This window comes from Culicoides brevitarsis, chromosome 3, assembly GCF_036172545.1.
Source record: "Culicoides brevitarsis isolate CSIRO-B50_1 chromosome 3, AGI_CSIRO_Cbre_v1, whole genome shotgun sequence".
NCBI lineage: Eukaryota > Metazoa > Arthropoda > Insecta > Diptera > Ceratopogonidae > Culicoides > Culicoides brevitarsis.
This window is the reverse complement of record NC_087087.1, coordinates 9,430,667-9,444,453: the sequence shown is the minus strand read 5'-3', so window position 1 is coordinate 9,444,453 and position 13,787 is coordinate 9,430,667. Positions and strand designations below refer to the sequence as shown.

General features: G+C 28.6%; 1 protein-coding gene across 1 annotated transcript in view; it reads left to right on the top strand.

Moving 5' to 3' along the window:
- The first annotated feature begins 200 nt into the window (after positions 1–200).
- The window catches only part of LOC134833451 (tRNA dimethylallyltransferase), an 83,812-nt gene continuing 70,225 nt past the window's right edge, over positions 201–13,787 (top strand). Inside the window, exons 1-2 of the mRNA XM_063847767.1 lie at positions 201–374; positions 7,533–7,670. Of these exons, the coding sequence (XP_063703837.1) occupies positions 255–374; positions 7,533–7,670 (258 nt within the window). The 5' untranslated portion in view covers positions 201–254. The remainder of the gene's footprint in view (positions 375–7,532; positions 7,671–13,787) is intronic.

Below are 13,787 nucleotides of genomic sequence, written 5' to 3'. Positions count from 1 at the left end.
AAAATATAAATTTAAAAAATTTAACTTCAATGAATCAAAATTTTCCAAATAAATTTTTGGTTAATTTTTATTAAAATTTAATTTGAAAAATTTTCTTATAAGAAAAAATTTAAATTCCAATAATTGATTGGCAACCCTACATTCCCTGCCTTGGTATTAGTGAAACGTCAAATAATTTTTTAGTAAATAAATAAAGCATGTGTGCAAGTTTCGTGATTTTCGCAGGACTTTAAACGCAATTTAACCGGTGAAAAATGCTCCGAAAAGTGCCATTAGTTGTGATTTTAGGTTCTACTGGAACGGGCAAGACAAAATTGTCAATAGAGCTTGCTCAACGTTTCGGCGGCGAGATAATAAGTGCGGATTCGATGCAGGTAAAAAATGTCGAGAAGAAAAAATTTTCGGTTTGCCGGTGTCGATGAAACGAACAAATTTATAACCCAAATATGTAGAATTTTAATGGATTTTTGTATAATTGAATATTTTATGAGATTAGAAAACAAAATAATCGAGTGACATACTTTTCTTTCGTCGAAAAAAGAACGGAGAACGTGGCGACGATGAACATGTCAATTCGGTGTTCGAGTGTGTGTAAAGTGTATAAACATTTGAACAGCTGATGCGATGCGGATAGTGAGATGAAAATGATACACGTCGCTTTATGACTTTTTAGCGGAGATTGACGAAAAGCAGCAGTTTTTATGACACGGAAAAGTTTCTTTGAAGTCGCGTGAATTAGGTTTCTTTAAAAGTTTTAGAAAAAAATATTTAGACAAGTTTAAAAATGAGAAAAAATTTCCCTAATTTATAGATCTTGAAAAAAATTTTAGTGATCAAAGTAAATTTAAGATCATGAGGTTCGTTCAATGACCGCAAGATGGCGTAAAATTTAATAATTTTCAAAATTTCTTCTTTAAATGAGATAAAATTGAATATTAACAGTTTTTTTTAAGTCGAGGTTTCTTAAAAAAAAAATAAAATGTTCAAGTCAGAAAATATTTTTACATTTTTAAAGATCATTAGTTCATTTTTTGATCTATAGAGGGCATAAAATAAAAAATTTCTTCTACAAATTATTTTCGCTTTGTAAGTTTTACAGTAAATTAGATTCCAACAGCATTTTTTCAGTTAAGGTTTTTTGAAGAAATTATAAAATGATTAATTTTGTGATAATTTTCATATTTTGAAAGATCATTAATTCATTCAATGTCCAGTAGAGGGCATCAAAAAAATTTTTTTTTAATTTTTATAAATTTTTAGAAAACATAAATGAATTTTTAGTTAAAAAACTAATTTTTCAAAATGTTTTAAGAGAATTGAAGCTTTTATGAATTCAAGAAAAAATTTTTATGAGTTAAAAAAATGTTTAAGATATATGGAAAGATGAATTTTGAAGCAAAATTTCATTCGAAAAATTTTTTCTCGCCTTATTAGAGCTCAAAGTCTTCATTCAAGTCCTTTTAAATCCAACTTAAAGCCCAAAATCTATTTAATTTTTTTAAAAATTTAAAATTTGACCCTGAAAAGTTCCTTGATGATCAATGACCCGCCAAAACATCCGCTCAATTTTCATTAATTTTTTTTTACAAAATCAACTTTCTCAACCGAAACTCAAGCAACGCGAGTTCCGTTTAATCCCATTAGCGACGCTCAAATCCAGTCTCGCTTTGCAATTGAATAATGACACCTTTTACATACTAAAACTGCCGCGCCGACAATCTTCATTCATAACCACTTTGCCATACGTCGTCGAATCGCATCGAAAGTCACAAAAACAACGACAAAAATTTTTTTATATTGTCATGTGAATTCTTAATACTCTTTAAAAAAAAATATGAATGAATAAAAATTATTACGCGAGAATCGCGCACCATCATCAATGAATGAATTGAGACTCACGTTTTATGCATACCAGATTAAGACCAGGAAGGAAATAGTCATGTGTTGTCTGTCGGCTGTACTACGATTTTTATGACAATATTCGTTCGTACAAAACCGAAACATATGCAGAATTTTTGTGAATTTTATTAATTAGATTCGAGTGTTTCGTTCTTTTTTCCGCTTCAAAATTCTCAAGCGGTCGATTTTTGATCTTTTGCCCTTTTTTAATCCCAAAGTGCGTCAAATTTCGCCATTTTATGCAACTTTGGGTGGTCGATTTTTAATTAAAAATTAATTTCAAGCCCATCAAAGTCTTCTGAAAGACGCGAGAGATTGCATAACGTCGTTAAAAATTCATTAAAAAAAATTTTCAGAAATATTCGGAAAAAAAAAGTTTAACGGAAACACGATGACAACAAAAAAAGTTTCATTCATTGATAAATTAGCGTTTATTGTTTTGTGAAATTTGTGTGTAACACAAAATTATTATAATTATCATTTTTTGTGAGGAACTGAATGAAAATTTTACACTCGCTTGAACATGTGGATTGCCAAGTTTTTTGTTCTCTTCCCTCAAGTGACTTTATTGGGTCTCAATTAATGCGTCGAAACTCGTAAAAATCCGAAATCGCCTGTTTAACGACTCTCGCACGTCATTCGAGTGCATGAAAAATATTTATGGTGAGTAATTTTTACAACAACAACAACGAAAGTGCAAGAAAAAGCCTGAGCACCAAACGCACGAAGACATTTTGATTGGCATGTTAGTGCATTTGACAGGTGCAGTCTCACTTATTACTTCAGAGCGGCGGAGAGAAAAAAATGAATATAAAAAATAATCGTTAACTTCACTTTTTTTTGTTAGGTTTTCTGCGGTACGAATTGGGAAATTAAAATGTCATTTTAATTATATTGTGCAATCACGTGCTTCTTCCTCCTTTCGTCCGTATGTTCATATAAATTATGCCAGGCACGTCGCTGTGTGGCGATTGTAGTGAGGTTAATTGTGGTTTTGTGAGAAAAAGTTCCTCTGAATTTTCTTTTTTTTTTATTTTTTGTAAGAGAGAATTTTTGAGATTTTTTTATTAAAATTAATATAAAATTCTTGAAACAAATTTTCAATGAAAAAATTTTAAAGTTTATATTTTTTTAGATGTTAAATTAAATTTATTATTTTAAATTTTTTTATAACATTTTATTTACTATTTTCATTTATTATTTTTATTTGTGTTTCTTTAAAAAAAATTAATTTTAGTAAACTTAAAAAATATATATTAAAGTTTAAGAAATAAATTAAAATTAAATTTATTATAAAATTCAATTAATTTTAAATTAATTATTTAAAATTTTTTTTATTAATTTAAATTAATTTTTTTTTTTATTTTTTTAAATTATTTATTTTTATTTATTTTATTTGATTTATTACATTTTTTTTTTTGAATTTAAAAAATACAAAATTTTTAAATAAAATTAACTAAGTATAAAAGACCAAAATATTGAAAATAAAAATATCAGTAAAATAAAATAAAAAATTAAAAATATTAATTTTTTAAATTATATATTTATTTCAAAAGTATTTTTAAAATTATAAATTAAAGATTAAAATGGATAATTCAAATTAAAAATTATATATTTTTTTAAATTTAATATTTTGACTTCAAGAGTAAAAGAGCTCCTAAATTTTCAAATTTCAAGTTTATAATTTTTTAAATTACTCAAAAATGAACCAAAAATATTTAAGGCGAAATTTTTAAAAAATTATCTTTTAACAAGAGAAAGCTTTTATTTTTTAATAATTTAAAATAATTTTTAATTATTATTTTAATTAATTATCATTTAATTATTTTTATATATATTATTTTTTATTAATATTTATTAACAAATTATATTTTAAAATTAATTTTAATTATTTTTTATAGTTTTAAAATATTAAATTTAAATCATTTAACTTTTTTTTTAATTAGAATTATTTCATTTAAAATAAAATAAAATTAAATAATTATTTAAATAGTTTCTGATTTTTACTTCTTTCAAAAACAAAAATACTTCCAAAAATTTCTTTCAAAATTAAAAATAAATTTATTTTTATATTTATTCTGACATAAAAACTTGTTCAGTTTTCTCACAACTTCACATTTAAATGTGATTTAAATACCCCCGAAAAAATTTCGTATTTTTTATTATCTTGATTCTTGATTCACTCTGATTGTGCCTTGTGGTGTTATTATCGCATTTCACTTTTTTTTGGTCTGTATTGTGTTTAAAAATAAATTTTATATCAAACTTTTTTTTTTTTCGGGGATTATTATTAAATATAATACTCGCATTGCGTCAAAAATAAACGATTTGCATCGTTTTGTTTTAAATTTCAAAGTTTACTCGTGCAAATCACTTCCGAGATGGAAAAAAAGAAAGGGAGTTTTTTTTTAGAATCGCCATTGTCGTGTTAGACTAATAAACTTGGGATTTACATCGACTTTTATGAATTTTTAAAATGTCGTAAAAAAAATAAATTTATTGACAAAATGAAGAGATGAATATTAACATCATTGTTGACATTGGTTGAGAATTTTTTTTTATTATTTTTTTTTGTTTCATAAAAGTTTCTTTTTTTTTAAAGAAAGAGAAGTGACTTGGATGCCGCTTTTGTTGTAGCCAAGTAAAGAAAATTTTTTTACGAGCGTTAAATACCTTTTAAATTAAGTCGTTTTATAAGATTTACTATTTTGTCTAGAGGGGACATTTACGACTTTCAGCGTGTGTGAGCTTTCATTGATTTGTTGGCGCAACTCTGATGGATTGTCGACCACAGCAACGTATAAGGAAAACCACAACTGGCAGCAGGACGAGTCCAATTGTGATTCCAATAAAGAACAAATTTTCCGCTTCATGATGCTCGGGAGGTTTAAGAGTGGTTACGTACAACCTTTTCGGAATAAGAGTAGTTGGTCTTACAAATTTTGAGAAACTTGTGTAACATGCGTCATAATGAGTGATTCGTTTACAATTACAACTCGAGCTAAGATTATTCAAAATTAAATTTTCTTCTTCTTCTATTCCGAATTTTGATTTTATATCGTTCAAAGCTACAGTCATATCCTTTTCTGGATCACCAAATAACAACAACCCCTTTTCATGATGAGTTTTATTAAACGGACCACATCCAAAGATCGCGAAATACTGCTGAGGCTCATATCTTATGGCATAGTTGAACATCAAACTATCGTCAACCAAGTCAGGACAATGCTTCTGAAACCAAGGCTCTGAGGGACGAATTTTTAAAATACCTCCTTTTCGTTGGATTTTATAGCCTGGACCAGTTGAATGAGGCGCCTGAAGAACATATGGTACGGTATTAAAACAACGGTATTGAAAATCCTGCCAATCCATTTTATTGGGAGATTCATAATTCTCACAAGAGAACCAAATTAGGTAACAATTCACATTCTCAAAGCTCTGGGCAAATAAATTTGTGCGACGCCCATTGATGACAGAAGTGCCCAAAAACGCTAAAATTCGCATAAATTCTCCAAAGTCATCATTAACTCTGGCACAGTCGAAGGGCTTGTTCAAAGCATCCAAATCTGGGCATTTACCACGACCAAAAAATGCCGTCACAGGTGCGAAAAATGTCAAAAAGATTGATATCTTCATGTGTTATTTCCGGTAGACCACTGAGAATTAACTGACACAAGTTGTTGACGAAACGAAACGAAAAAAACGTGTCAGATTAATTCCTTCTCTAATGACTCCCGATGGACATTTAATACGATATCCCTTGCGGTGCTGATTAAATTTGTGGGCTTGGTCACTTTTTTTTTATTTTCAAGCCAATATGTTGAATGAACATTACTACGTTACTCATGTGTGTCATTCGTTCGTTCTTTTTTATCTCAATTCACAAATAATAGTAATTTAGTCCATTGTTGGTGCGGTATTCATTCACAAACTTGCACACTGATAGAAAAAGAGCGCGTTTTTGTTCGTTCGTCATTGATAAATAAAATTGGGAGATTTTTTGTTGGTCACACTGAATGAACGACTTTTTAATGTTATAATTTGCGTCATTTATGTGGATTACTTGCTTGAAACAACAACACAATGGAATGATTAGTGGCGATCGGCATTCAAATCGATAATCACGGAAAAGTCAATGACTTCCAGTGTTGCTGCATCGACATTTTTTGTGTGTGATAAATCTATCAAAATCTAATCATCAAATTAATGCAATCGACGTCGCTCAATCATCATGCATCCCTCCTAAAATATAATAAATAAAATATGACGACATGATGGGCAAGTGTGAAAAGTTGATGTTTCGCAATTCAGAAATTTGATGAGTTTCGTAAGGTTTTAGTAGGTTTTCATTGGTTCATGTTCCCTTGGTTTTTTTTTCAGAATTTAATGGTTTTTCGAGAAGTCGTTTTATTTCCATGGGGATTCGATTGCATAAAGTAACTTTCTTTTCACCTATAAGCTAATATCGAAAGCCTTTATACGTATTAAAAAAAATTAATTTGATGATTGAATTCATATTTTTCAATTTTGAAGCTTAAGAACCATCAGAAAGGCATCCAAAGGCATTTTTCATAACTTTTGATCAATTTCAAGCTTAAGAATCATCAAATGGGCTCTCAAGATGAAAATTACGTATTTTTTACGTATTTTTTATTTTTCAATTTTTAAGCTTGAGAACCATCCAAAAGACTTCCAAAGGCATTTTTCATAACTTTTGATCAATTTCAAGCTTAAAATCATCAAATGGGCTCTCAAGATGAAAATTACGTATTTTTTACGTATTTTTTATTTTTCAATTTTTAAGCTTGAGAACCATCCAAAAGACATCCAAAGGCATTTTCCATAACTTTTGATCAATTTCAAGCTTATAAATCATCAAATGGGCTCTCAAAATGAAAATTACGTATTTTTTACGTATTTTTTATTTTTCAATTTTCAAGCTTAAGAACCATCAAAAGACATCCAAAGGCATTTTTCATAACTTTTGTTCAATTTCAAGCTTATAAACCATCAAATGGGCTCTCAAGATGAAAATTACGTATTTTTTACGTATTTTTTATTTTTCAATTTTCAAGCTTAAGAACCATCAGAAAGACTTCCAAAGGCATTTTTCATAACTTTTGATCAATTTCAAGCTTATAAACCATCAAATGGGCTCTTCATTCATGTAAATGAAAATTACGTATTTTTTTCGTAATTTTTGAAGCTTAATAAAAATTCATGGTAATTTTTGATGAATGGGAAATTTTTAAAAAATTAGATAGGAGGAAAAATTTGTGATAACTGTATCAGCCTAACTAAATAATTTAATTTAGTTCAAAATTATCTTGTAGAGAAATTTTAAGATTAATATAAATTCAAAACTTACCAACTTAAACCTTTTCCGATTCCAAATGTTTTTTTTTTTTAATACGAGAGACACCAATTCATCACAATTTGAGCGAGTTGACATTAACAGCGTTCTTCAAATAAATTAATTTAAATCAAATTTGGCATATTATGCTAGAAACTGCTTTATTATGATTATTACTCATACCCATTCGCTCGGCGTCGTCGTTCGTTTGAATTGTTCTGCGGGCATGATGGATCGTACTTTTATTGACAACAACAATTTTTTTTTCAACTCTTTGCAGGTTTACCGCGGACTCGATATCGCCACAGCGAAAGCAACGAAGGAGGAACAAGCAGCTGCGCCTCATCATCTGCTTGACATCGCGGTGCCGGGTCAGCCATTCACCGTTGTGAATTTCCGGGATGCAGCCTTGCCTGTCGTATCCTTTTTCAATTAAACAATTCTTTATCGCCATGGCTTCGACTGAAACAAAAAAAAGTATCATTGACCGGTAAATTTATTAATTAAAAACGAACACAAATACTCACAAAAAAAAAAATTAAACAGTAAAGGAACAAAACGACAAACATATAATTATTTAATCATTGATAAAAATGGGTTCGCATAAAAAATTCGTTATTTGCATATTAATTACCCTGATTTCTTTTTGCGCGCTGCTCGCGATATCAAAGTTTGTAGTGTAGAAACGCGATAATAATGTCTTCTTTTTATTTTGGCCAGACAGCATAATGTGTAATAATAATAATAATTTTCGAAACGCAGAACAGACCCAACACCAAAGAAAAAAAAAACAATAAAAAATAAACAAAAACTTTAATAAATTCTTGATGACACACATTTTCCATGCACAGCTACGAACGAAATCGTAAAGGGAGACTGACATTTTTTTTTTGCCACAATCAAACATTAGTATGTTAAGAAGTTGTTAAGTGTCGCATAATTATTTCTTGTGTTATATTATTACCAAATGCCATACAAGGCGTTTGTTGTTGGCTTTTGCTTTGCTTCGCTTAACTATCGAGTTAATAGACTTTTTTTGATATTTAAATAAAATTCGTAGCATAATATTATTTATAAAGCAGACGTGAGTCCCTGAAAACCAGACAACAAATGCTGTTACTATACTTTTGTGACTCAATTTTTGTTTCTTTTTTTTTTGAATGAATTGTTTTTTCGAGGTGTGCGACGAAGACAACCTAAAATGGATTGTGTAACAAGTGAGAAAATTTTGTTACAGCATCCGATGTAAGTGTCAAGTGTATAGAAGAAGATTTTACTTAAAAGAGTTTTTCGTGTGTCAACAAATGAGGGATTAACGGGCTTATCGCGTAAAATCAGTTGAAATCCTGTAATGCTTTGATTCGGTAATAGCATTAAAGCATTAAAATGATAAAGAAATTGAGTTATTTTAGGAGTTTGGATGTCAGTCAATTTGAAATTTTTTTTCAAAGTTAGAAACAAAAGAAAATCAAAAACTAAGATTTTTTTTTTAAATTTAGGGCTTTGAAAAAATTTTCAGCTTTTAAAATTTTTTTAGTTTTTTTGAATACTTTGCTCGAAAATCTAATCATGCGAAAAAAAATTTTCAATGTTGAAGTCAGTTTTGACATTTTAGTTAAAATTTCATTTAAAATTATAACATTTTTAGATTTCAAGAGCTAACTTTTCTTAAAAATTTGATTTTTTGGCCTAAATTTAAAATTTTACAAAATTTGGTATATTTTGAGCTCTCATGAGAAAATCTGAACGTTTTAGAGAAATATTTAAGCAGTTTTGATATTTTTAGATTTCAAGAGCTAACTTTCCTTAGAGTTTAATTTTTTAGCCTAAATTTAAAATTTTACAAAATTAGGAAATTTTTGAGCTCTCATGACAAAATCTGATCGTTTTAGAGAAATATTTAAGCAATTTCATGACCTTGAACAATTTTGATATTTTCAGATTTCAAGAGCTAACTTTTCTTAGATTTTAAACTTTTTGGCCTAAATTTAAAATTTTACAAAGTTAAGAATATTTTGAGCTCTCATGACAAAATCTGAACGTTTTAGAGAAATATTTAAGCAATTTCATGACCTTGAACAGTTTTGAAAATTTTCAGATTTGAAGAGCTAACTTTTCTTAGAGTTTAGTTTTTTTGGCCTAAGTTTAAAATTTTACAAAGATTGAAATATTTGGAGCTCTCATGACAAAATCTGAACGTTTTAGAGAAATATTTAAGCAATTTCATGACCTTGATATTTTATGAAATTATTTAAAATGAAAAATTTCGAATTAAATTGAATCAACTTTTTTAATAGAAAAAGTTACCAAAAACTAATTCGATATAAAAAAATTACTGAAAGCTGTAAAACATAATAAGAGACAATTTTCAAGCATTTCATAAGAAAATTAAGCTCATTTATGAACTTCTAAACTTTTTAGATACTCAAAATCTGAAAGACCTGAAATCAATTCAAAATATGAAAAACCAACAAAAATCAAAACTTGACCTTGAAATACTTCGAATTAGCTAAAAACTAAACATAATCTCCCAAAATTCAATCTAAACCCAATTCATTCCCAAAACTCATGATAACTTTCATTGCCAGCCAGCTATCTCCCCTTTTTCGCAACATTATCCAATGTCAACATAAATTACATTTACCCTTAAATATCTCGGTGCGTATCTCTGTCGCGTAGCTGCTGCCTCTCATGATCTTATGAATGAATGAAATATGGCACGGTAAACAATCATCATCCTCATCATAGCCATCATCGCCGTGCCTCTCTCTCTCGCTCTTAGATAGGTCAAACAATCATTGCATCATTGATTATTTTGTGTGCGCTTGCGTACATCGTACAAGTGCGTGTGGTGTAAGGTGAGTGCGTGACACGCACAATATTTTTCATATTATTCGAAAGAGAATACGATCATCCTCTAGCCAGCTATAAATGGTAGTTGTGCCGAAATATATACTACTATATCATAAAACTAAAATACATATGCGGATATGAATAAAATGGAAGAACACACACACACACAAACACACACACAGCGCGAAAAGAAGCGAAGAAACGAATTTTGCGTGTTTCGGTAAAAGGGCAACAAACTTCTACACGCTTATATTTTGATTCAAGGTCATAATTTTTGAGTGTATATCACATGTAAATGTAATACCGCGTCGTCGTCGTCGTACCGCGCGCCGTACAGAATCAGAACGTTCTATGGAGAACACAAAAATTTTTTGGCGGGAAGTTTTTTATTATGTATATGGCATTGGAATATGTATAGCTTTTAATAAAAGTCTTGTGATGATAATAACGACGATATGATGATGATGATCAATGAATGCGAATGAGCGGAATATGATTAAAAGACACGACAAAGAGTGAGACAAACGTGAGAATATGAAGGGTTCCTTTTAAATATTTTATTCATCTTCTTTTTTTGCGTTCCTTTATTTTGTCGTTGGACTTTTTTTTTGAATACTTTCATTTTTTAATTTTATCTTATATGGTTCATTTCCTTCGTTTTTTTTGCAATTCTAATGGAATTTGTTACTGAAGAAAATTTATTAAAAATTTACTTCTCAGATTTCATTTTTAAATTAAGAAGCTTTTTAGTTTAAAGACTAATGAATTTAACTTGTAATATTTATGCTTGAAAAGTAAATTTTTAACTTCAATTAACTTTTAAAAAATAAAGAAATTGTTTTCATTAGTTTAAAATTTCTTTTAAAAATATTTTTTAATTGAAAAAAAACTTTGAAAAATTTTTTAAAAATATTTATTAAAACTAAATTTAATTAAAAAAATTTGAAAAGGTTGAAAAAAAAATTTAATGAAAAATCTTAAATTTTTATTAAAAATGACACAAAGTGCTCAAAAAATTTGATATTTTTCAAAAATTGATTTAGTTGTCAATTTAACAATTATTGAGAAATTGACAAATAGATTAATTTTTGAATGATATTAAATTTTTTGACAATTTTGTGTCATTTTAAATAAAATTTTTGACTTTTTTCATTAAAAATTTTTTTCAACCTTTTCAAATTTTTCTTTCAAGTTTTAATAAATTAATTAAAATTTAAGTTTAAAAAAATTAAATTTTAATCAATTTAATAAAAACCTGTTTTTAAGCTTATAAAAATTTAATTAAATTTAAAAATTTATTTTTCAATCTTGATATTTTAAATTAAAATCTAACTCTTTAAGAAAATTGCTTCTAAAAATTACATAAAAAAATCTCCTTTGAATGGAATTTTACCAGAAAAAAATTGTCCGACAAATTTTTATATTCAAAATCTAGGTATGTAGGTCGATGGGTCATAAATTTAAATACCCAACATACGCATCTTGTCTACTCATTGCTCGTTTTTCACACATATGACGTATACTACGCACCGCATACCTTACCCATACGATACGTACCGCGTTCTGACCACGAAATTCGCTACAAAACGGAAAAAAGAAACTTTTGTGTGCGTAAAGTGCGTTGCTATCGGCAATTTCGCAGACAGTTTTTTACTTTTTTTGTTTTGCTTTTATAGGTACAGCCTATTAGAAATCATGGCGAATTTTACGCATTTTTTTTTTGGCAACCTTAATTCACGGTTAATTCGTTGGGAAAGTAATCTGCCCATTGTGTTCCCATTTTTGAGCGCAAAATGTGTAGTAAAGTGTATCAAGTCGAGAGTTATCTCGTATTTATAAAAAAAAAATTTGTGTGCTAATAATAATCAGAAATAAGAGCATGTGATGACGCAATGCCACAAGGTCAATGTAATCTCATGTCTTTGAAATTGCCATTTTATGAATTTTTTTCGTACTTTGTGTCTGATATTGCGAGCCGCCCATGTATAAATAACGCGTCGTTATATTAGGTCAAAAATTTTAAATTAAAAAAATTTTTCGTTTATCAGTTCAAAAGAGAAGTTGTCTCGCTACTTCTTCTTCTTTTTATTTTTATGGCCCATTATCAGATAAAGTTTCAAATTTTTTGACGTTGTGATAGGTCAAAAGCAGGTTATGATCACTAAAATTTTTGTCAGCACGCATAAATTAGTCGTTAAAAGCCGGTTTTTCGAACGCGTCAGAATTTCTTCTCTTCACAGGTGAATATCGAAGGATTTAAAAAATCAACGTGTTACTCCAATTAGCAAACGCGAGCAACATAACTTCCTAGCGACCAAAGAGTTTATGTAAATTTCTCATCACGCATTACCAATTATCGTCTCGAAACACAAAAAATTTCATTTTCTTCTAATTCACATCTTTTTTTTTCCTCTCAACCGGAGATCAACTAGCCATCATCTTCGAATCATGTAACCAAGATGTAAAGTGATGTCGGTCGATTCGTGTGTGTTAAAAAGCAAATATAGCTCGTAATCAATGTAAACTTCCTGCTAAACACGAGATGAGAAGAAATGAGTTTTACTTAACATTCAGTCGCTTAGAAATAAAGCAAACAAAAAAAAATATGTGAAGAAATTAGCAGATCTACGAAATTGGAAGACAAACTGTAACAACGAAGAAAGTTTCCAATCAATCGGCAAGAGCATGAATGAATGCTCCAAATTTGTTACAAGTCATTGCCAAATCAAAGTCATAAAATGCTAATTTACAGATAAATAGATAGTTGAACGACGATAGACAAATATTTACTGTTTTTGTTTGTGTGTGTGTGAATATTTGCAAATCAAATTAAAACATTAGACTTATAATATTTGAGTAACATGTCCATTTAAATTTTTAAAAAGACCGATGATGTTACAGATTGATCTGAACTACAGATTTAAAGTGAGAAAGATGGAAGGAGGAAACAACGAACAAAAAAAATATCATGAGTTCGTCAAAAAAATAAAAATAATTCTAAACTGTGTCAAAATCAAATGTTGTATCCATCTATCATAACATAAAGAGTGTCTAATTGCTAATAAAATTTTTTGATGTTGTCTTATTATTATTATTATGTGTGTGGGTGATGCGATGATAATCTTCTATTTTTATGATTTGGATTTTTTTTAACGTTAAAAAAAATTAAATTGAGCTCTAAAGAGGTTTTGATGTCTGTCCGTAACTTTTAATATAATAAATTTAATTAATAAGTCTAAATAAGTCTCAAAGTCTAAAGTAATTTAATTTGAAAAGCCTCAATTCATCAAAAAAAAATACCAGTTCATTTCGAATGCTTGTAGCAGTAAATTTTTTGATGTTTTCAGATTGAATGCTCCTTCCATATATTTTGGTCTTTTTTTTCTCCTGATTAAAATTCAGACAATTGATATTCGATAATTGTTCGGGAAGTGATAAAAATTCTCATTCGATTTGAAATCCAGATTGGATAATTTTTGAATCAGCATCAAAAGTAAGTTTAATTGAAATTTTTCTTTCATCCAGATTTTTTCGATAAGTTTCATTTGTAGTTTGAACCTCAGAATGAACACTTCATGTGAGTTTTTTTGATGTACTTCCATATCTTTGTTTTATATAAAAGTTTCAGTTTTGACCTTTCTATTTATTCGTTCATTGCAACAACAGGTTTTAAACCCTTGGC